At 45.4% G+C, this 22,527-nt stretch overlaps 1 protein-coding gene across 4 annotated transcripts in view; it reads left to right on the top strand.

The window, feature by feature from the left end:
• Positions 1 to 21,047, top strand: part of CNOT3 (CCR4-NOT transcription complex subunit 3) — a 1,293,124-nt gene extending 1,272,077 nt beyond the window's left edge. For all 4 annotated transcript variants that reach the window (XM_069637964.1, XM_069637947.1, XM_069637956.1 and 1 more), the window contains exon 19: positions 20,097 to 21,047. In XM_069637964.1, the coding sequence (XP_069494065.1) occupies positions 20,097 to 20,195 (99 nt within the window). In that variant the 3' untranslated portion in view covers positions 20,196 to 21,047. The remainder of the gene's footprint in view (positions 1 to 20,096) is intronic.
• Positions 21,048 to 22,527: the final 1,480 nt, after the last annotated feature.

Genomic DNA, 22,527 nt, shown 5'->3' with positions numbered 1-22,527 from the left:
AGAAAGACCGGGACTAACCCCTTCAGTCGGGGGGACCCCCAGCACACCGGAAGGCTTTTCGGAAAGCGACGGGACACTTTCCTCGACGTTATGGGAGAGGTCGAGCCGTTTTCAGCTAGATGACACTAATTTTCCAATGCTAGACCGCTCAGGGGTACCCCATGAAACCATGGAAAGGCTCCATCTCTGCATGGAGAGAATGGAGAGGTTTATGAAGACCCAGAACCCTCCCACTCCCAAGAGAACAAGAGAAGGTCCTCAGGAGGACCCCAGGGCCAAATATCCAAGACTAGTCAATCCCCAGCAGGACACAGTCTCAGACTTCCATAATGTGTATGACCTCACTGGTGAGGAACAATACTTAGAGGAGGAGGATGAATTTGTGGACGATGAAGAGGGACAGAACCAGGAGGAAGGTCTGGAAGACAGCCCAGACATGGTAGGAGAAGGCTTCGGAGAAAATCCAGAAGGACCTTCTCATCCCTGGCAATCCCCATCAGTATATTCGGACACTGATGTCCTGAACCTAAATCCTCCTGACAATTCACCTGTTAGAAACACGTCTCCCATTGACGATCAGCCCACATTCAATGCCCTGTTGCGCAGAGCAGCAGCACATTTCGAACTGGACACTGGGGAGATCTCTCCTGAAATAGACTTTGTGGAAAGAGTAATTAAGGAGAAACCCCCAGTCAGCCAGACCATTCCCCTCCTCGCTTCAGTGAAGAGAAGAATCATCCCTTCGCTATCCACACCCGCACTAATCAGAGGAGATAATCCAAGGATTGAAAAACTTTTCACTCCTTCACGCTCAGACCCGCTGTATATCAGGGGACATTCCATTCCGGATTCCCTTGTAGTAACTAAAACAAGGAAGAGGGCAGGGGTGCCGCTGTCCACCAGCGAGGCACCACCTGACAATGAGGGCAAGAGGTTATATGCCCTTGCTAAGAGAGTCACATCCTCGGCTGCCTTTTCGGCAAGAATTGCAATCAACAATTCTTTGCTAGCTAGCTACGCGGAAGCGCAGTGGGCCAAACTGCGCAAAGACGCCGAAGAAGCGCCGGAACCACTACGTACCCGCCTGCTATCAACTATTGGCGAAGGAACCCAGGTCAACCAGAGTATTGTTAAGAACTCTCTGGATGCTGCTGAGACAGCGGGACGTTCCCTGGTTCAGGGAATACTCTTAAAACGCCGTGTATGGCTGTGCAACTCAGGGTTCAAACCGGAGACACGGGTGTCTTTAATAAATAAACCTGTTGAAGACTCAAACCTCTTCGGGAAAGCGGTGGATGAGGCTCTGGAGATGGCTAAAAAAGAGTTCGATACTATCAAGACTCTTGACCAGATCTCTAAGCCCACTAACAGACGCGGCTATGGCAACAAACGCTTTTTTCGTGGCCAACGCCAACAGCAGAATCAGCAGCAACAGTACCCTGCCACCAGTTACCAGACCAATAGTGGGCAGTACAGCCAAAGAGGCCAACGCCGGGGCAAAGGGAGAGGTCGGGGGTCCACCCCCAGAGGCTCTCAAGCCCCCAACAACACCAAGTGACGCGAAGATTCGCGTCCCCTCCCATGCAACACCGGTCGGGGGCCGGATAACATCCTTTCTTCCAGCATGGGAAGGAATAACGTCAGACCGCTGGGTACTTTCCACCGTAGCCCACGGATACTGCATCGAATTCAACAGTTCCCCAACATACAGACCCCCGAGGGGACGACGCATGACATCGGAACACCTTGCCATCCTTCTCCAAGAAGTACAACAACTGCTGGAAAAAGGAGCCATATAGGTCGTGCCTCTATCTCAGGTAACGGAAGGTATTTATTCAGTGTACTTCCTTGTACCCAAAAAGGATCTAACCATGCGCCCTGTATTAGATCTTCGCCCAACGAACAAGTTTATCAAACCCCAGAAGTTTCGTATGGTGACTTTACAGGAAGTGATCCCACTGCTATCACAAGGAGATTACATGAAAACATTGGACATGAAAGATGCATACTTTCATATTTTAATGTTGCAAACGCACAGAAAATACCTCAGGTTCATGATAGAGGGCAAACACTACCAGTTCAGAGTGCTACCCTTCGGCATAGCATCAGCACCAACGGTATTCACGAAGGTACTGGCAGTGGCAGCGGCCCACCTGTGCAGGTTGTCCATCCCAGTTTACCCTTACCTCGACGACTGGCTCATAACAGGGGATTCTTACGAAACATGCTTCTCCAATACCCAAAAGACGGTAGACCTTTTGTTCCAGTTGGGCTTCTCCATCAACAAAAAGAAGTCCAGCCTAGACCCCAGCCAAGTCAAACAATTCCTAGGGGCTCTAATTCAAACAAAGGACGGCCTCGTCTTCCCCTCCAACGTGCTGTTTCAGATCCCTCAATATGTGACCGGTCGAGAGGTGACGGTACGCAAAGAAATGCGCTTGCTAGGCATGATGGCGTCGTGTATTTATTTGGTACCTCAAGCGCGCCTGCGCATGCGCCCTATGCAAGAGTGGCTTAACAGCCAGTGGTGTCAGGCCAGCGGACTATGGGACGATCTAGTGGTGGTCTCGCAGGCCTTGGTTCTCACGCTACGGTGGTGGACAAAGGAAAACCTGGAAAGAGGAAAACCCTTTGCCACACCCGCGGCGGAAGCCACTCTGACCACAGACGCATCCCTCACAGGATGGGGGGCTCACCTATCCCATCAGACTGCTCACGGAGTGTGGACTCCAAACGTAGCATCCAAACACATAAATCTACTGGAGCTTCTAGCTGTGTTCAAGGCGCTAAAAGCCTTCCAGGAACACCTACAAGGCAAGACTGTGTTGGTCCTTACAGACAGCACCACAGCCATGTACTACATCAACAAGCAGGGGGGCACCCACTCTCCAGGACTGTCCAAACTGGCCCAAAATATATGGAAGTGGGCTCTCAAACAAAACATGTTCCTACTGTCAGAACATGTACCAGGGGAACTCAATCTGCTGGCAGACAAACTCAGCAGAGATTTCCCCCTGCCCGAAGAGTACGAATGGCGACTGCACGAAGATATCGTCTTCGAAGTCTTCACACAATGGGGATTCCCAGAAATAGACCTATTCGCAACCCTGGAGAACTCACAATGCCTAAGTTACGCCTCCAGGTACCCCCAGAACCAATCCAAAGGGAACGGTCTGTTGATGCAATGGTCAGGGCAATTTGTTTGCACCAGGAACAAGTGACCATGATACTGGTGGCCCCAATGTGGGCCCGCCAGCCATGGTTCGCTCACTTGATGGAGATGTCTCTATCTCCCACAGTGAAACTCCCCTGCCCGTACAACATGCTGTCACAAGACAAGGGCAGGACTCTGCATCCATGCCCCCAGAACATGAACTTAGCAGCTTGGCTCCTGAGATCATAGAATTCGGACATCTACTGCTCCTGCAGAGATGCATGGACATCCTCAGGGAAGCCAGAAAACCTAACACTCGCCACTGCTACTCTAGCAAGTGGAAGAGATTTGTCATCTGGTGCAGAGGAAAAACCATCAACCCGATTGATTGCGCTCCCACACATCTTGTTCTATACCTGACCCACTTATTGGATTCAGGTCTAGTGTTCAATTCCATTAAAGTCCACCTAGCGGCACTTTCTGCATACACCACTTCCCAACTCAGTGTCGTGGTGGAAGATCCCTGAAATAAAGGCCTTCATGGAGGGAATAAAAAAGAGAATACACCCCCCGATAGCTGACCCAGCTCCCGGATGGGACCTTAACGTGGTACTTACCAGACTCATGGGCTCACCTTTCGAACCCATGCACAAAGCATCTCTTAAAGACCTCACTCTTAAGACTGCTTTTTTAATAGCTATCACCTCCATCAGGAGAGTAAGTGAACTACAGGCTCTTTCTGTTCTAGACCCCTTCGTTACAGTTCACAGAGATAAGGTAGTTCTACGCACGCACCCAAGGTTTGCTCCGAAATTCATCTCGAAATTCCACGTAAACCAGTCTATAGAACTGCCAACGTTCTTTCAAAATCCTTCCTACTTGGGAGAAAAAACTCTGCACACACTAGATGTGCGCAGAGCGGTCATGTTCTACATGAAAAAAAACAGACCACTGAGGAAGACTAATTAGTTCTTCGTCTCAGTGGCAGCAGGAAGAGAAGGGGATGCAGTTTCAAAGTCCACTATTTCTAGATGGATTGTTCAATGCATCACTCTCTGCTATACTCTTGCTAAGAGAGAACTGCCCTTTAAGCCAAGAGCACACTACTCGAGGCACGAGGGCGTCCATAGCATTCATTGCAAATGTTCTTCTTGAGTCCATCTGCAAAGCGGCTACCTGGAGTTCTGTGCACACCTTTACAAAACACTACTGTCTAGATGCACACTCGAGATCTGACTCCCAGGTGGGTCAGGCAGTATTAAGACATCTTTTCTCTACTGTTCCTTCTCATAACCCACCGCCAACTCCGGGTACTGCTCGCTAGTCTATGCACAGCATGTGATTCTAAGCAGATTAACAAACATCAGAAGACAATGCATTACTTACCGTAAAAGCATTTCTGATGGTTGTATCTGCTTAGATTCACATGCGCCCACCCTTCCTCCCCGCTCGGATGGAAGGAACATAGACATCCTTTTCTATATTTCTCTCTTTTCTGTACTCACTCACGTCTAGAAGGCTCCCTCAGGGCAGAAAAATACAAACAGAGGGACCTCGACGCGTGAGGAATTGTGGGTACAACGCACGTCACTATAGGGATAGTGTTACAGACACGCCTTGTCGACGTCCCCTTTTCGACTACGAAAAACAAAATGCAATACTCCGCAGTGACCACTGGATGTCGGACCTATGCACAGCATGTGAATCTAAGCAGATACAACCATCAGAAATGCTTTTACGGTAAGTAATGCATTGTCATACTTTTCATACAAGAATGTATCACCATATCCATCGTTCATATCAGTGTGTATAGGCCCATATTACCAAATTACTGTGAATGGAAGCAGACGTCCAATGCCTAATGATGTGTTGTTATATAGCACTGCGGCTTAAGTGCTTTATATCGAACAAATATACACACAATATCATCCAACCTGTGTTAGTACTCATTTATCAACCTCAGAAGGATGAAAGGCTGAGTTGGCCTTGCTGCAATTCGAACCTGAAGAACACACCAACTCTTGCACGAACACGCTAACACTTACACGAACACGCACGCACAAGCACGAACCCGCACGAACCCAGACAGACCACACTCACACATGCACGCATCCCTATGACCCACACGACACACACCCTTTCGACGTTTACTCCTATGGCATGCTCTTACAATGCACTTGCGAGACTCGCACACACGATAAATGCTCCTCTGACACTTATGGCACATGTGCCTATGATACTTTTCTATGATACTCGTAGGACACCTTTTTGACGCTCACGACAAATGCTCCTACACACGCACCTATGACTGATATTCCTTTGACACTCACACTTGCGTCTCCTACACTAGGCTCGCCCCTAGCCACAGGCTCGCCCTTACTACACAAGACTTGGTAAATTTACTAGGTGTAAAGCATATAGGCTCATATGCTATACGCAAATACACTATGGCAAAACCACATACTACGATCACTTAGGCTACATAAACTCGCGCTATACGCCTTAATTCCCATAAAAAACAATGAAATCATTGGTTAAAGAAAAGCTGTACGGTTATTCAGTGAGTGTTGTACCTTAATGTTGTTTTCCTGCATTATATTTGAATTTAATCTACAGTGATTGCCCTAAAATCCACTAGTTGTACAAGCAGCATACGCCATACTTAACACAAATGCTGGTGGACGGTACCTGGAGTTAAAGCCATCATGCATTTGTGAAAAGTTTACACCCTCCTGTAGTACATCCGGCTCCAGGTTGGGATCCCAGAACAGTGCTGTATATGCTCCTCTTTTTGTCGCACACATAGCTGCTGAAAGATCATGTACAGTGGCTTTTCGAACAACAATTGCACCTATTGGAGCGGGTGAACGTTAGATCATCTCAGCTGAACTTTTTGTCACCCTATTCAAGAACAAAATAGTTCTTAGAACACACACACAGTTTCACCGAACTGTATTTCTAAATTTCATGTCAAACAGTCCTGTAAGTTACCGGCTTTCTTCTAAAACCTGCACACTAATGGAGATATCTTTGCTTCAGAAGCCCCACTGGCACCGTTTATTTAGACATAAAACAGCCACTGCACTCATCCATTCAGTTATTTGTGTCTTTTTGTAACAGGGGTAGGTGGAGCTTGGTCATTAAATCTACCATTACAACGATGGTGTGCATGCTGCATTCAAAATTGCTTCTTTTGCAGGCCTGACGGTACAATATCCTAAAGTGTGAGCCTGTTGGCAACTTTGGCCACATCCAAAGAAAGTCATGGGTGGTTTACTGAAAGGATGGGGGAGGTTAAACTAGGTTGACTCTCAGTAATTGGCTTTCGTCCCTGCTAAGAATGAAGCTACACATAAATCTTGAGTGATCAGGCTCTCCTTAGTTTCTCTTCTCCATTCCATTAGGGGGAAGAGTGTCTTGATCGACAACATGGTAGCCATGCACTACCTCAACAAGCAGGGCAGTGCATGTGTCTCCCCTTGTGCAGTGAAGCAGTGTATCTATGGGCACTGAAGAACAGCATTCCTGTCAGCAGCTCACCCCCTGCGACATACACTGTAATGGTAGATACCCTAAACAAATTAACAAGGGGGCGTGGTTCCGAGGAGAAGAAATATCCCAAACATATATCAGTCTTTGTCCTGCCCTGGGGCAGTCCAGCACCGAAATGCTAGGCAATTCTCCTCTAAACAAGAGTACCAACAGCAACCCCAGACACGTGTTTTGGTCTGGTTGGACCTCATCAGTAGGGTGGAGCTGTGCCTCTCTAAGAAGTAACTTTTCAAGTAACTTTGGGTTTCACCCTAAATTACTAGGGGAATCCAGACATGGACCCCTTGCTCACTATTTTTAGGGAGGAACAGCTACACCCTACTGATGAGGTTCAACCAGACCAAAACACGTGCCTGGGGTTGCTGTTGGTACTCTTGTTCAGAGGAGAATTTCCTAGCATTTCAGTGCTGGAGTGACCCAGGGCAGGACAAAGACGGATATGTTTGGGATATTTCTCCTCTGTGAAAGATAGTGAGCTAAAGACTCCGGGTAAGGCTCTTGTAACCAGGACTCATGTCTGGCAGAGAGTCTCCCAGGACCTCCCTTGTTAGAATACCCTGAACAGGCAGGGCTTGGTCTCCCATCAGTGGAAACGTTGCCAGGGGATATTAAATGAGATGTTCGGCCTATTGGGAACCCTTCAAGTGGACCTCTTTCCCTCCAGTGACAACAGGAAGTGAGGTGTTCTGCTCCAGGGAGAAGCATTGGGGGACGCATTGTGTGTTAGAACTTCGACCTATTTGTATTCCCACGGATTCCCGCCATCCCTTTGGTCCTCTGGAGGTTTGGATCCATCTTGATTTCGATCACCCTGGACTGGACATGGAGGATGTGGTACCCAGATCTTCTGGCCTTTTGCCCTCCTTGGTGGCTGCTAGCAGGAGTGGATCTCCTTTCCAGATTAGGAATAAAAGTGCGTCATCCCAATCCCAAAACTCAACCTTCATGCATGGCTACTGAAAGGTTGAGATCTGTCGGATGATGCTTTGAATGTGGTCCTTTGTGCCAAGAGGCCGTCACCAAATCGTTTGGAAATGGTGCCTGGATAACAACCATGACCTGTTCCATTTCTCCAGCTAGTATTCCAATGTATCCTTGCCCTGTCAATTCAAGGGCTTCAAATCAAGGGCTTTACTGTGAAGGGTTAACTGGCTTTCATAGATACACATGCCGTCAGACTGGGAATCCCCAGAGCTTAATTTTTCGTTTTAAAACTGCATTCAACTTGGTATTCTCTTGGAGTCATTTTGGGCCATATCCCCCCCCCCCCCCCCCACAGCCAATGGACCAGTTCGCTTAGCTACACCGCAGGAGAACAACATCTAATTAGCATAGCGAATGTGAAAGTGGCAATATTGGCGCAGAAGAGCCCTGGGAGTGTTGCATGTGAATCTATGTACAATACCAATGCTGGAGAACAGGAGTTTACAGGTAAGTAACTTATTCCTTCTCCAGCTTTGGATCTTTCTTGGATTCAAATACTGTTTGAATAGATTACAGAGAGGTACACATACATGCCATGGCCGGAGGCAAAGACTCACCTTACTAAAACACATCAAGTACTGCTTGCCTGACCCTGGACTCCTCTGTGTAATGCCTGTTGACACAGCAGACCCTTGTAAAGATATGAGCTGATCCCCATGTAACCGCCCCACAGATATCCACAGCGGGCACAGTAGACATAAGCAGTTATGGTGGAAAAGGCCTGTGTGCTCTAGGCCGACCACAAAGGGTCCTGTAAACCATATGATGACATTGAGATGCAGACAGTCATCGGAAAATGGCAGACTTTGAGAGTGACTCGTGTCAGGGACGTCATTTGGGGGTCGCCACGAAGACCCCTGAGGTTCCCCTTGCTACCCCTGTGGTCTTTTTTATATTTTTTTATTATTTCTTTTACATTGAAGCTCCTGGGCTGTGGCCTGTGCCTTGTGGCTCTTTGTTTCTGGAGTGACTGGAATTTGTTGAGTGTAACACTTCGAGCACTGACCCTAAATAAGAAAGAATAGGAATAACAATTTGTCTTTCTGAAATTCTATACAATAATGGCTAGACTCATTAAAGGGGTGAACAGTCATGTTCTATCACTTCCCATGATGTCACTTCTGGTTAAATGACATCATTTCCTGTGATGTCTTCAGAGGTCATGGGTCATGTGATGTCACTTCCGCTACCCCTGGCATTTTGTTGAAATGACATCCCTGACTCCTGCCTATGGTGAAGGGACCGAAAGCTTAAACAGTTGCAATGACTTGTGGAACTGTTCGGTGGGGGCGACATGAAACTTCAAAGCTCGGCTAACATCTATGGAATGCAAGCAGCGTTACTCTGGAGTAGGAGGAGAACCAAAGAAGACCAGCAAAACCAGAGGCTCATTAAGATGGAAAGAAGCCACCTTTGGCATGAAAGTTGGGTTTGTGCAAAGGGTGAAACATCAGATGGAGAGGCTAGGATGGCAAAACCTGGATTTCCGCTAACCTATCGGGTGATGCAACTGAAAAGGCAGTCTTCCATGATAAGAATTTAAGCCTGGCCTTGTGTAAGGGTTCAAACGGAAGACCCATTAACGTGGAGACAACCACATTCATCCCCCAAGCAGCAGCCAGTGCTCGCACTGGCAAGGAGGTATGTAATGCTCTTTTGAGGAATTCCTTAATGGGTCTCCTAGACTACAAGGAAGGTGCTCCATAGGAGCAAGAAACCCTGATTATCACAGCGAGATGGACCCTTGTCAAGGAATTCTCAAGCCCTCTATGGGCCAGAAACAGAAGGTATGGCAAGACGTCATGAGCTGCAAGGCAACTGGATCAATCCCCTTGGTCATACACCAAACCGTGAAATGCTTCCACTTGGTCTTGTAGCAAGCAACAGGCTTGAGGCAAATGGACATGTCCGAATTCTATGAATGCAAGAGTTTGGCCGTCCGATTGCCTGAGGCTGGATTGTGGAGCAGCGCAGCTCCTTGTCCCTGTAGAGGAGGTTGAAGTTGAAGAGTGGTAGCAGCTTGATGGGAGGCGCCGACGAGAGATTGAGGAGCTCTGGTAATCAAAGCTGCCTTGTCTGGCTGGGCTCCCACCTCCCAAAGATCAGTTGGCACTGCTGTTTCAAAACATTGAGGGGCCACAGGATCAGTGGAAATGGGGGGGGGGGGAATGCATAAAGAAACGTTCTGGTCCACAGGAGGGCAAAGGCTTCCCCCATGCTTCTGGGTTGGTGGAACCTGATGCCGAATTATGCACATTATCTGTTGTCCTTGGTGGCAAAGAGATCTCTCTGGAACTCCCCACCCACAGACGATGCTTTGAACATGGCACTGCAGGTTTTCCCACTTGTGACAGGAGCGTAGTTCCCTGCTGTGGGAGTCTGCTACCATGTTGTGTATGCCCTCCAGATGTAAGGGAATCAGAAACATCTTGTGGGCTAGGGCCCATTTCCACAGAGGTTGGGGTTCTGCTGACCGGTTGGGGGAGCAGGTGCAGCCCTGCTTCCGTTTGTAAAACATTATAGTGGTGTTGTCAGTGAATACCTGAACCACCTTTGCTTGGGGCTGTAGGCGAAACATTAATCTGCCATAAAAGGTCTAAAGTGAGTAATGTAGATAAACCACGGCCCACTTTTCTCACACAACTTATTAATTGCTCTAGCCTTTCTTAAAAATATGCTAAAACCAATCTCTGAAATAATGTTTTGTAAATCCTGGCACTGCATTCTTGTACATTTTAAAAATACAGGACCATTTGTACTAAAATTCAACATGACTCGAGCCAAAGGCAGTTTGATTATTTCACACCTTGCATGCAGCAATTCGAGATCCTGCACCATGTGTTTTACTACTTGCAAGTTGTATACACATCGCAAGAGTCTCTGTGAGATAGTCACATGCGTGTAGTCATTTTTAGACATTCGGATTATTTTTATAAAAAGTATTTGCAGTCCCACAAAAATGTTTGATATGCTTTTGTGAATCAAGAAAGCAAATGTGCACAGTCATTTGCTGTCATTAACAGGTCAAAGAAAAGAGCAACGGGAGGAGGGATGGCGACCCTGTGCCCTTGGAACCACAGTAGGTGAATGATGTGTCTGTCGTGGGGAAAGTACAACCACTAAAACACTAGTTTGCTTATTCTAAAAAGCTGGGTGTGATAATCATATTGAACTGGTCTTAAAATGAAAGGAGTTAAGATAGAACAACCACTTCGTAATATAAAGAAACACATTTTTATTTCTAATCATAATAAAAAACATCTAAGAAATTCAATAAAAAAGTTACATGTTATGACTGTAACAAATATTTTTTCCAAAGCTGAAAAGTCACAAGAACATGGCAATTTTTTAGTGGGGTTAGTAGGTAAGAGACAAGAAATATTATAAATATTATGTGAGCACTCAATGTACAACATCAAACAGTTGAAAGTAGAGCATTACGTAATTAAACTAGCTCCATCATGCAAGAAAAACCTGTTAGACATCTTAGGTTTAGTTTTGTGCAGGTCGACATATGTTTCGGCTCATAACACCAAAAAGAATCGGGCAATGCACAAAAACGTTGTCCGTTGATGTAGGTATAGCCGTCTTCAGGACAAAAGGAGCAATGGCAGTTTTGTAGTGCTGAGTACTTCTTATTCGTTGTGCTTTTTTTATATATATATATTTCTGAGGCTTGTGGAATCTGCTTAGATCACATGCTGTGCATAGGCCGACATCTAGTGGAAGCTGCAGAGTATTCGTTTGTTTTTCGAAACTCGAAAATGGGCGTCGACACAGGGCATGCCAGTAATACTATCCCTAGTGTGACGTCCACTGTACCCAAGATCCCTCACGCGTGTAGGATCCTCAGATTGCAAAATGCTTCCGACCAGTATGGCGGAAAAAAACAAGTCCCCTGGCCTTAGCCATACTTTTGCTAAAATATTAATTTATTTACATCCTTCCCCATCCCAACGTCGAACTTCGACACTCGACGCCGGCTGGAGAAGAAATAGACCGTCGGCTGCTGCACGACGGATAAAAGTGGTTGATACTGAAAAAATATTTTAAAACAACATTAACGGTGTAGTGGAGGCACAAATCCAAATAACAGTACACATCATTCTTATCACTAACTGCAGCCAAGGTACAAAGAGAAAAAGAAGAAAGGCGTTTGATTTACCATGCAGTTTACTTGGAGGCTTATCTGTTTTGACCTTCCAACTTTTTAATTTAATGCAGTTTTTTTGATAGGGGCACGATTATTTCTTATAAGCCTAGGATGGAGGGACTCACCTAATCATAAGATGCGGGCAGCAAATGCCGCCGGAAGGTCTACATACAGCTGAACCCTGTCCAGAAATGCAGGTTTGGTCATGGGAAATTGAGGTTGGCCCTTGCCCCTTAGGCCATGCACACTCTATTGCATTTGAGAAAACAGTGCCATATCACGTCGTGAGCAACAAGTATCAATCCCCTACAGCAGAAAATTGGTTAGGATTTAATACCCTGTCCAAATGAATAACGTCCTGCAATTGTAAAAGGAATTTTGGAGTCGTTAGTGCTGATCACAAAAATGAATTTGAGCAAAGGACAAGTCTGCTTCACATTGCTTTTACAATTGTTTTAGTGAAAATGTCATGAAGGTGCTTGAAAACATTTCCCGTACCTGTTTAGTGGCAACAGCAGATATTATGCTAGTCTCAAATTAGGCTGTGATAATAACTTCTACAGTGCGGCAGACAATACAATGGAAGAATAGGAAAATGCCACTAGCTATGATTTATTCAAAGCTTTGCACCCACCACTGTTTGATGTTCATAGCATGCTGCTGCTGCGACCTGACACTGGTCTTCGGTCTACACCTCCTTTTAGATGCCATGAAATTCTACATGAACCCTACCAAACCCATTTCATCAATATTCCACCTCCTGTGTGTATTTTGTTTTGCATTAAAACTATGTAGGCACAGAAATGCACACCATAGGGGAAAAAGGTGTTTGGATGGCCAACAGAGATGAACATTCTACCTTCTAAATGAGTTAATAAATTAAAGGAGCTTTATTTGTGTCAATCTTAAAGCATAACCCTAGGTGGGGTTTACACTACATGCAATCTCTGTGAACCCCTGTGTCAGCACCTCCCCTTAAATGCCTAGGACGAGTATTCTCATTCTTTTTGTATAGACTTGATTCAAGCTCAGCAGGTCAGTGGTTTAAATGTTAGTTGCAGGGGCCTTCCAAGCAAACTAGGATGTGTACTAATTACAGTTTGTCAGCACTAGATTTAGGGCTAGGCACTGCAGGCTGCCCTTCCCTAGAAAAGAAGAATATAAACGACTCTTTCCATAATGCTTTAGGACTTCTCACAGTTACCCTAACCAGAGTGAACCACTGACAGGATTTTAGCATGGCCACACCAGATGGATGCTCCGAAAGCCCAGCGAGGTCTGCACTCACTGCTCTCAGACTAACCCACTCAAATTCCATGCTCCACGTAACCATATCTCTAACAAATTAACCAACCAGACATGTAAATTGAAAGGCTCTCCCAATAGACATGAGGCCGCTATCCTCTAACGCAATTTACATATGTCACAGACCCAGTCCCAACCAACCCATCCTCGCATTGTTGGAACGTGAGGCTTCCATTAGGGGACAGATATCTCAGGTGTTCTTGACACAAAACACCTAGAAACGTCCCACCTATAGTACACAGACATAACTGCACTGAACACATCAACACAACAAAGCTATCTTGCATTTTCTCTTTTATGCACCAACCAAACCCATCACCCCTTTGTTTCAGATCCACCAGAGTGCAATACGACCATGAAAATGACTACAACACAACAGCCAGCATGAGAATGTTCATACAGTTGGACGCTTCTCTATATAGTGAGCAAAACCGGCATGGAAATACTGTTATTTGTTGGGTACAGCGAGTTCGAAAAGTTTCTGGTGACACTAGTGCCATATATTGGGCACAGCCAGAATGAAAGCTCTTACAGATCAGTGGCATATCTGATGCAATGCATGCATGTGATGTGGGCAATGGTAGGCGAGTGGCACTATTTTATACATTGATTGATAGATTAGAGGCTGGATTATATTGACACATGAAAATGTATTTTAAAAAGCTGCTATGTGTTAGTGGTAACCTGGCACCTATTTTTTTTAATGTGTTGCCCTACAGAAACCATTGTAATTTGTATGGCTTTATATACATTAGTTCAAACCATTATTTAAGAGAAAAAAAAACAATAAACTGGATTAGACAGTTACCCACTCGCAAGCAAATACCCCTATGATATGTTGCTCGCTCACACCAATTCCTTGGAAAAATGAACACAAAGACAATTACAAGAAATCACAAGCCACCACTGAACTTAAATCATTTATAACTTAGTTGCCCCAGCCCTTTGGCACCAGAATCTGCTTCTGTCACTAGGCTGATACAATCCATTAGAGCAACACATTACTTGCTTATGATATTGTTTCTGATGTATTCTCCTCGCACGGATTGCTAATCATCCTGCTATTCAGCTGTATGAGAAATTTAGTCACATTTAACCCTATGTTCCCCTAGCCAGTGAGCAGAGGTCGAAAACATCGAACCGAGGTCAGGGGGCAAGGTGTGCTCTACATATATGGAGCATGGTGCCCTTTCTGGTGCCATGGAGTCGATGGGTCCCGAGAACAATCGGCACAGAGGCCCCACACCGCCCCATAGTATAGGAAACATTTTCTGAGAATCAGCTGGCTCTGGGAAGATACCAAAATGAGGAATCTGTGTAGAAAATCCATCAGAAATAAGTAATGTATTCTTTACATAGCAGGATATAGGTTCCGATGCACAGGGACTTGCAGCCCAGACCAGCAGCGATTCGGGTGACCAAGACAATAATCACCCTTTCCAAGAGGGTGGTCCACCGGCCAGGGGCAGATGCAATGCTGAAGGTGGCACCAGTAAAGCATAGGAACCCTACCAAGCGGATCTAGACAGCTCGAATGTCAAGCTGAGCTTCCGACCAACAAAGCAGTCTCATGATGTGGACAATAGTTGAGGCAGCTCAGATGAAAAGCAGAGATATGGTAATAGTCTCCCACCCAAGACTGTTTTAAAACATCTGAGGAACTGCCCAGGAAGGACGGCCAGCAGCCAATGAATAAACCAGCGCAAAGGGCACCAGGCCCAGCCAGAATAGTCAAAACTGGTTCTAGAGATTCAGCATCCCATGCTCTGGGCAAATCCTTCAGCAGTTTATTTAAGAAAACAAGCAGAATTGTTTAGTGTAGGAGTGCTCCCCTAGATGTACAAAGTCACTTATGGGCCGTTCTAAGCCAGACTTATAATCCCACACCATGTAGGCACACAAAAGTTATGGCATCCAGCCATTCAGACTGGCCCTAAAAAATACAAATCTGGTCTACCCATACAATTTGTGTATTTGGCTGTCTGAGCAAAGGACCAGTCTAAAGAAGTCACTACCACTACAGAGGGTGCAGAACTAGGCACCAAGTGAACCCTTTTGTGCACACTGGCCATTTTATGCCTGCTTCATAGGTCTGAAAACCAAAGGGATGGCCGAAAACAAAATGGCAGTGAGTTAGATTTAATAAAATACACTAATACCGCAGTGGCTACCATACAGCTGATTTGGAAGAAGCCAAAATGAAATGATAGCTATCGACGACACCTTTTGTAAGGTGATTTAATAACCCTTGGACCACATTCAGGTGGTTATAAAGCACTGTGTCCTAGGAGTCATGTGGGATACGTCAGGACCGTATAATAAAAGGGTTGTATTTTATTTATTTGTATAGCGCACCAGGCCCAGGGGCAACCGGGCCCATCACTTAGTTACAACATAAGAAAAACAGACAGAACCATAATTACAAAGTTTACAAGTATAATACAGAATTTACAGGTATAATAATAGCAATGAGAGGACAAGCAGATTATATATACATGTACAAATTTAGCAGAGAACCCAGAGCTAAATGTCCTGGGCGGCCAGCCAGGTTGTCGTAAGGTGTTTGAATCTCGGGAATGAGGGTTCTGCTGTAAGATCATTAGGAAGCGTGTTCCAGAGTTTAGCTGCCAAGATAGGAAAGCTAATTCCACCTGATCTTTGGAGATTGAAACGTGGAACCTCAAGGCAGTTTAAATGAGCCATTCTGCGGGGTCTAATGGAGTTGTGGAGGGCAAATCGGTTAGCCAGGTAGCAGGGAGCATGAATAAAGTTATGAAGGCATTTGTGGGTAAGAGCCAGGGTTTTCAGGGAGATACGGTGTGGGACTGAGAGTCAGCGAATATTGCGTCTGGTGTCGGATATGTGTTGGCGCCTGGGAATGTTGAGGGCAGCTCTAATCGCATTGTTTTGGACAATTTGTAACTTGTTTAGGTTGCAGCAATTGGTGCCTAGGTACAGTGCATTGCAGTAATCAATCTTGGATAATACAAGAGTTCTAGCCAGGGTGACACAATTGGTTGCGGAGAGGAAAGGGCGACGGGCTGTAATAAGCTTGCAGGTATATGCCGCAGCGGAAGAGACTGAGTTAGTTTGTCTTGTCAGGGATAGGGTCGAGTCAATGTAGATCCCTAGGGTTTTTGTGTCCTTGGCGGTTGGGATAATATTCCCATCGATGATGAAGGACTTGAACGCAGGGTCGAGTTTGGTAAGTTTTTGTGGCGAACAAATAATAAGGAGCTCAGTCTTTTCATCATTAAGACAGAGTCCGTGTTGAGCCATCCACGCCTTGATGACCTGGTAGATGACATTGATAGCGAGGGAGTCAGCCGTATAGTCACCTGAGATGGGGATTAGTATCTGGGTGTCGTCGGCGTAGTTGGTGTAAGTGACACCCAGATAGTCCAAGATATCGGAGAGGTTTGGTGAACACGTTATACAACGTGGGTGAAACACAAGATCCTTGTGGCATGCCACAGGAGACAGGTGCAGGTGGGGCAGCTGCTAGTGGAGAAAACACGCGCATAGATCTAATGTCTAAAAAGGAGCTAATCCAGGTTGTAGCTTTATCGGAGAAGTGTGCAGCTGATTTAAGGTGGTGGCAGAGGATTTCATGATTGACAAGATCAAAGGCCGCTGAGAGGTCCAAGAGGAGTAAGAGAGCAAGTTTGCCTTTGTCTTTTAGATCTTCAATATGTGTTTTTAAATCTGAGGGCAGTTTCAGTGCCGTGACGTGGCCAGAACCCAGATTGCCTAAGTCCCAAGTGTTTGTTAGATTCAAGGTAATCTTGAATTTGTAGATATGCTGCACGGTCGCGGATTTTTAGTAAAAACGGGACCGTGGTGATTGGCCTGTAGTTTGTGGGTATACTAGCGTCCAGGGTAGATTTTTTCAATAGGGGGATGACCCACGCGTCCTTTAGATTGCAGGTACGATCCCAGAGCTAAAGGAAGAGTTGATGAGCGTAGTAATGAATGGCGCTAGGTCATGAGCTGCTTCCTTGATTATAGGTGCCGGGCAGAGGTCGCCTTGGCAATTGGTTGGTTTAAGGCTGGTGGTGATCTTTTCCACTTCGGAAATGGAGAGTGGAGAGAAGCTAAAAGAAGTCGGAGAGTATGGGATGGGGTGGATCTGGAGGGTGGCAATCTTGCCGAGGAGAGCCTCTTGGATTTTGGTACACCAAGTGCTATCTTTGATGCAAGTGTCTGGTGCAGTGACAGGGGTTTCAAGTTATTTTAGGATTCTAAACAATTCTTTGGTGTTGGATTTGGCTTGTTCGATACGTTTATTGTAAGTGTCTTTTTTTAGCCTGGAATATGGCTTCCTTGTAGTTAAGGGTGGCCAGGAGGAGGCACGATTTGTTGGCTGCGGACTGGTTGCTTTTCCAATGTGATTCCGCAATTCGTTTTTCTTTGCGCAGGGTTCTGAGCTAGGGTGTGAACCAAGTGTTCAGGTGGGCTCGAGGTTTGGGTTTTCTCAGTTTGGATGGGGCGATGATATCTAAGGCTTTTTGCATAGCGAGGTTGAAGGTGTCAACCATAGCCGTGGGGTCGGAGCATGAGCGAACCTGGTCATTGAGAGCCGGGCAGAGGAGGGGGGGGGGGGGAGTCTGTCGCAAGTGATGTCACATTTATTGCGGGTGGCAGTAGCCAGTGCAATGGTAGGAGAGAGGCTGGCGGGTATGGACTGAATGTAATTAAGTTGTGGTCGGTCCATGCATACTGTTGGTTAGAGATGATATGGATAGGACAATTGTGGGAAGCTAGCCAGTGGAGGGTTCTGCCCTTAACGTGGGTGGGTAGGTTGGTTGATGAGCTGTATGAATCCTGCATTCATAAGCATATTATCAATAGTCATGGCAGCAGTGTCAGGGATCAGTGAGGCCCAGGTTAAAGTCCCCTAATATCGAGGCTTAGGATTTGGTTTTGGTGTTATGAGTGATGATGTTGGAGAGGTCCTCAGCGAAGGTGGATAGCGGCCCAGGTGGCCGGTAAAGTAGATGGAAGGTGATGGTGGTTAGGAGTGACGGCTAGTTTGGCTGTCAGTGCTTCCATATAGGAAAAGTGATGCACAGAGGAGAGGTGGAGGTTTAGAGCATTTTTATGGATGATGGCAATGCCACCACCTTTGGACTGGTTAGTTACGATCGTGTCTGATGTTGTAACCTGGAGGGATGGCAAGGGAAGAGTAGTGAACCAGAGGCTGCATGAAGCCAAGTTTCGGTGATAGCCATAAGGTCGAGGGTAAGAATAAGGTCAGCCACTTCTAGAGCGTGAGCCGCGAGTGATCTGACATCGATTAATGCACCCTTAATATTGCTAGTGTTAGGGAGGTTGGGGTGAGTCGATGATTGGTTTTTCAAGTGTTTGGATGCGGTGGAGGTCAGAGGCTGTTTAAGATGCACAGAGTGATGGGAGGCGTGCGTGAGTCGCGAGCCAAGTCTGGCATTTCTCAGGGTGATGGAAGATGGTATGTTTGGTGAAGGTCTGGAAGCAAAGTGTCGGAGCCATAAGGCTGGGTTGTTGAGGTAAGGGTTGGTGTGGTGAGCAGTGGACGGCATAGTCATGGTGTTGTGAAGATTGGGGTAGTGGAGGGAGGCGGTGGTGTAATTGGGTACTGTCCCACCAGTGTGCCATGTGAGGTAGAGTAGGGTGGGCAGTATTCTTGCAAATAGAGTAGTGAGGGTGGAGGGCATGTTGGCCTAATACAGTCTAAAAGCAGGGGAACTGCATTAGAAATGTCATATGGCCACAAAAATAAACCAGCGATTTAGAAAAACCTGGAGAGGAAAGGAAAAGGTTTAGGGGTCCTATGAAATGGGAGCGTAGAACCACCAGAAATTGAATTCTGCACCAAATGAGATCTATTAGAAGAAGAAACAAATTACCCCTGGTAATCTTTCTGATGAATGCAATGATTCCTGACGGGTTCCTCACCACCCTCCTTCTGCACTTGCGCAATCTCAATGTCACTAGGCCTAGTAAGATCGTTGTTTGTGTGCTCCCTCAGTTCCCCTCACTTGCCTTGTCGCGCCTTGAATCACTTGTGTATAGGGGCATTAAAAATGCCACATCATATATTCCTTACTAAAGTCAGTCTTCGAATTGGTAACGTTTGTAATTATCCCTAGAAAAGAGAGCTAAAACTGCCTGCCATTCCTTACGGATGCGATTGGTCAAAAGGCAGAACTGATACAATAGTGCCCATGGCTTCGAATAAAAGCACAGATCACACTTCCGGCACTAGATGGTGCCAAGTAGATGGAGCCTACCTCTCAGCTGTACGGTGCCACATTGTGGCTAAAAAACAATTCTGGCGCTGGCTTAATGTAAGGCATATTTCATAAGTTTAGCATTCTGCAGGAGGCAATCATCATTGTACATCAGAAAGAAAATGACTGGAAGTAATTTGTTGCATTTCTCAATGTTTCTGTCCTTTACACACACATGACTTTGCACCTCCTAAATGCAACGTTATCTCATTGAATTATTTAGTTATATTATTTGCTGCAAAGACCTGTACGACCCTTCAGAAGTTCGTTTTGAATCCTGGTGGCATTTTTAAGGCATTTGAGTTATGGTTGATTAAAACGGGCCTGGTATATTGCAGTTTTCCAAGCACAAACTGCATGCACCACACATGTCAATCGTGGTACAGAAGCTAACCATTTTCTCCTCTGAACTCCTTTCTCACTTTCTTGAACTGAATTGAGATCAATATTATCGACCTGTCTGAGAAGTCTCTTCCAGACTACATGCAACATTGGTTCTGTCATGGGGTAGCAGCTTGCCTCGCGGTGCAACACTTCATACCCTAGTTCTCATAATTTACCTTTCATGAGGACCAATTCTAAATCCTTAAATTCATGACTGTCTACCATGTCTAGGCAATATTTTCCCTTTTCTTTTTTCAAATGCCTTAACTTATTCTTACCCCACTTCTCTTTGCAGGGGACTTACATCTACTTTGACTATGAAAAATGGGGCCAGAGAAAGAAAGAAGGATTCACCTTTGAGTACCGCTACCTGGAGGATCGTGACTTACAGTGACCTCGCTTTACAATACAGCCTTCGAGTTTCACACGGACAACCAGAGGACAAGAGGGGAGGGGTGCCACAGTCTCCTATACCCTTCCCCAAATTGGGGGTGGGGAGGAGATTCGGACATTCAAACACTTTAATGCATGCAGTTTTAAACCTATTCATGAATAAATGCTGAGGAGAGACTTCAACTTGAAAAGAAAAACCCACCACGGCACCAATAAAATAAACTGTGCGCAGGAGCACCCACACTCAAGAGACAATACAGTATGGGTAGGCTCTGCACTTCACTGGCTCCTCCCCTGCTGCTGGAGAGGAATACAGAAATAAAGGTTTGACAGGAAAATGTAGTACCTACAGTTTAAAATCTTCACTTTTTTAAATTGATGTATTTGGTTACAAAAATTAAAGGAAAAAAAAAGTGAGATACTCCCCAAAGGCTTTGTAAGACGAGGAAAGATGTTCGGGTACCCTCTGATATTTTTAGCAGGGGGAGATACAGTCTTGTCTCTCTTTCGAGACTTCTAATTTGCTGCCATTTCTTTCCTTTTTTCAACGTCTTCATTTTTTTAATATATATATGTGCAAATACATATATATAAATATATATATATATATATATAAATGATTGTCATTTTTTTGGCAGATACTGGATTTTTTTGTTTCAAAAACAGGTGCATCAAGATTTAAAGTGTTTTTCCCCCTTTCCCTTTCCCTCAATAACGCGTGTCTGTACCGATGGAATTCATGGTATGGAAAGCAGGTTTAAAATATTTTTCGTAACCTATTTTCATTTTGGAAAATATTTATGAATAAATAGTTTTATATGATGTCTTCTCATGCAAGAAAAAAACTCTACAACTTGTTGAGTGTCTTCATTCCACTTATTCTGCATGCTGATGTGCCTTTGAGACAGTCGTGTGTATTATGTAGTTGAGTGGGTAGGACGCCTATATAAAAATAAGGGAAAGGACACATTGACACTTAAATGATATTCATGTTGAAGTCAGGGCACTTTAATACATTTCACTGGATATACTGGAGGGGTTTATGTTCGGCTCTTTTACAGCAGGAATGTTTTATTTGCGCGCACATATGAATTTATATAGATGTCGGTGCAGACAATTCAAACATTTGCAGTAGTTGCTGTCAGGATGGAAGTCCAAGACTGTACCCCTAGTGTGAGGACTTGTACTTTTTTTTCTGACCGATTTGCCAAAACGTTTGTGTCTCCAATACCTTAGACCTCTTTTGGGGGTGCTCCAAAGACAGCCTCTGAGATGTAAACCAGGCAGACCAGTCCAAGGTCAGCTTTTGCAAATTGTGCACAGTGCTGTCAATTGGTACATTCAGTAAGGGAATGTTTGTCAAAGTGATTCTAAACATGTTAATGTATACAGTATGCAGATAAGTTTCATGAACTATGAACTTGTTGTAGATTCATTGCTCACGAAAGAGTCCTTTTAGTGTCCATAGCTTGTGACCCGAGTGATCAGTCAAATGTGGAGGCAGGCCCACTGGGAGCGGCAGGTGCCCGGTTGCCTGATTTCTTCCTTAAGAGCACCTTAAGACTTATCTGCTCAACCCAGAGTAAGTCTCACATAGAAATGAATGGGAGCGATGGACCAGCATCTGATTGCATGAGTGTAATACCGATCCCGAAGCTATGGTTTCCCCAGTGCCAAGTAGAAGTTAAGTACAGTGCTCCACCAAGTGTGCCGATATTTGTGTATAGTGAAACTACTGCTATACCTAAAGTGTTACCAAAACTGTGTGTTAAATGTTAAAGTTCACCAGGGGAACTGTTGTTCACTATAGATGGCTCTGGTGGCGACATGCTGCACCTGGTGGAGAGAGATGCTTGACCTAAAGATGACCAGCTGGGGTATGGAAAATCCAAGGTCCTGTCGTTGAGAGATGCAGTTGGAGCCCAGATTCTGATGCTGCAGTTCCAGCAACACTTTGGAATTCTTTACTCTGTGTGGGGTGTGCTCAGCACATACTGTTATGTTTCAGTTGGCTACGTTCATTCCACAAATGTTTTATCTTTGAAATGTCATCCAGGCATTCACTGGTTTGGAGCGGTCATCCAGGTATTCACTGGTGTGGACCTTTCTAATGTATAGTGTCCTTCTCCAAATTCCTCTTAGATGCATTCCTGCAGCGTCGGCTGGATCACTGAAAACCTTTTGCTCAGCTTTGACGCTGTGCCACTGCAGCATTAGGATCCCTCGACCTCTGCTTGACATTGGACATGACATTGAGCTTCCATATATAGCTTGCAGAGCGGCATATGACCCTGAAACTTTTTCTGCTTGCTTTTCTCACAAGAAAACCTCTG

The sequence above is a fragment of the Ambystoma mexicanum genome, chromosome 1q, assembly GCF_040938575.1.
Source record: "Ambystoma mexicanum isolate Mex_15411 chromosome 1q, UKY_AmexF1_1, whole genome shotgun sequence".
Lineage (NCBI taxonomy): Eukaryota > Metazoa > Chordata > Amphibia > Caudata > Ambystomatidae > Ambystoma > Ambystoma mexicanum.
Note: the sequence above shows the minus strand (reverse complement) of the source record. Positions and strands in the feature narration are given on the sequence as shown.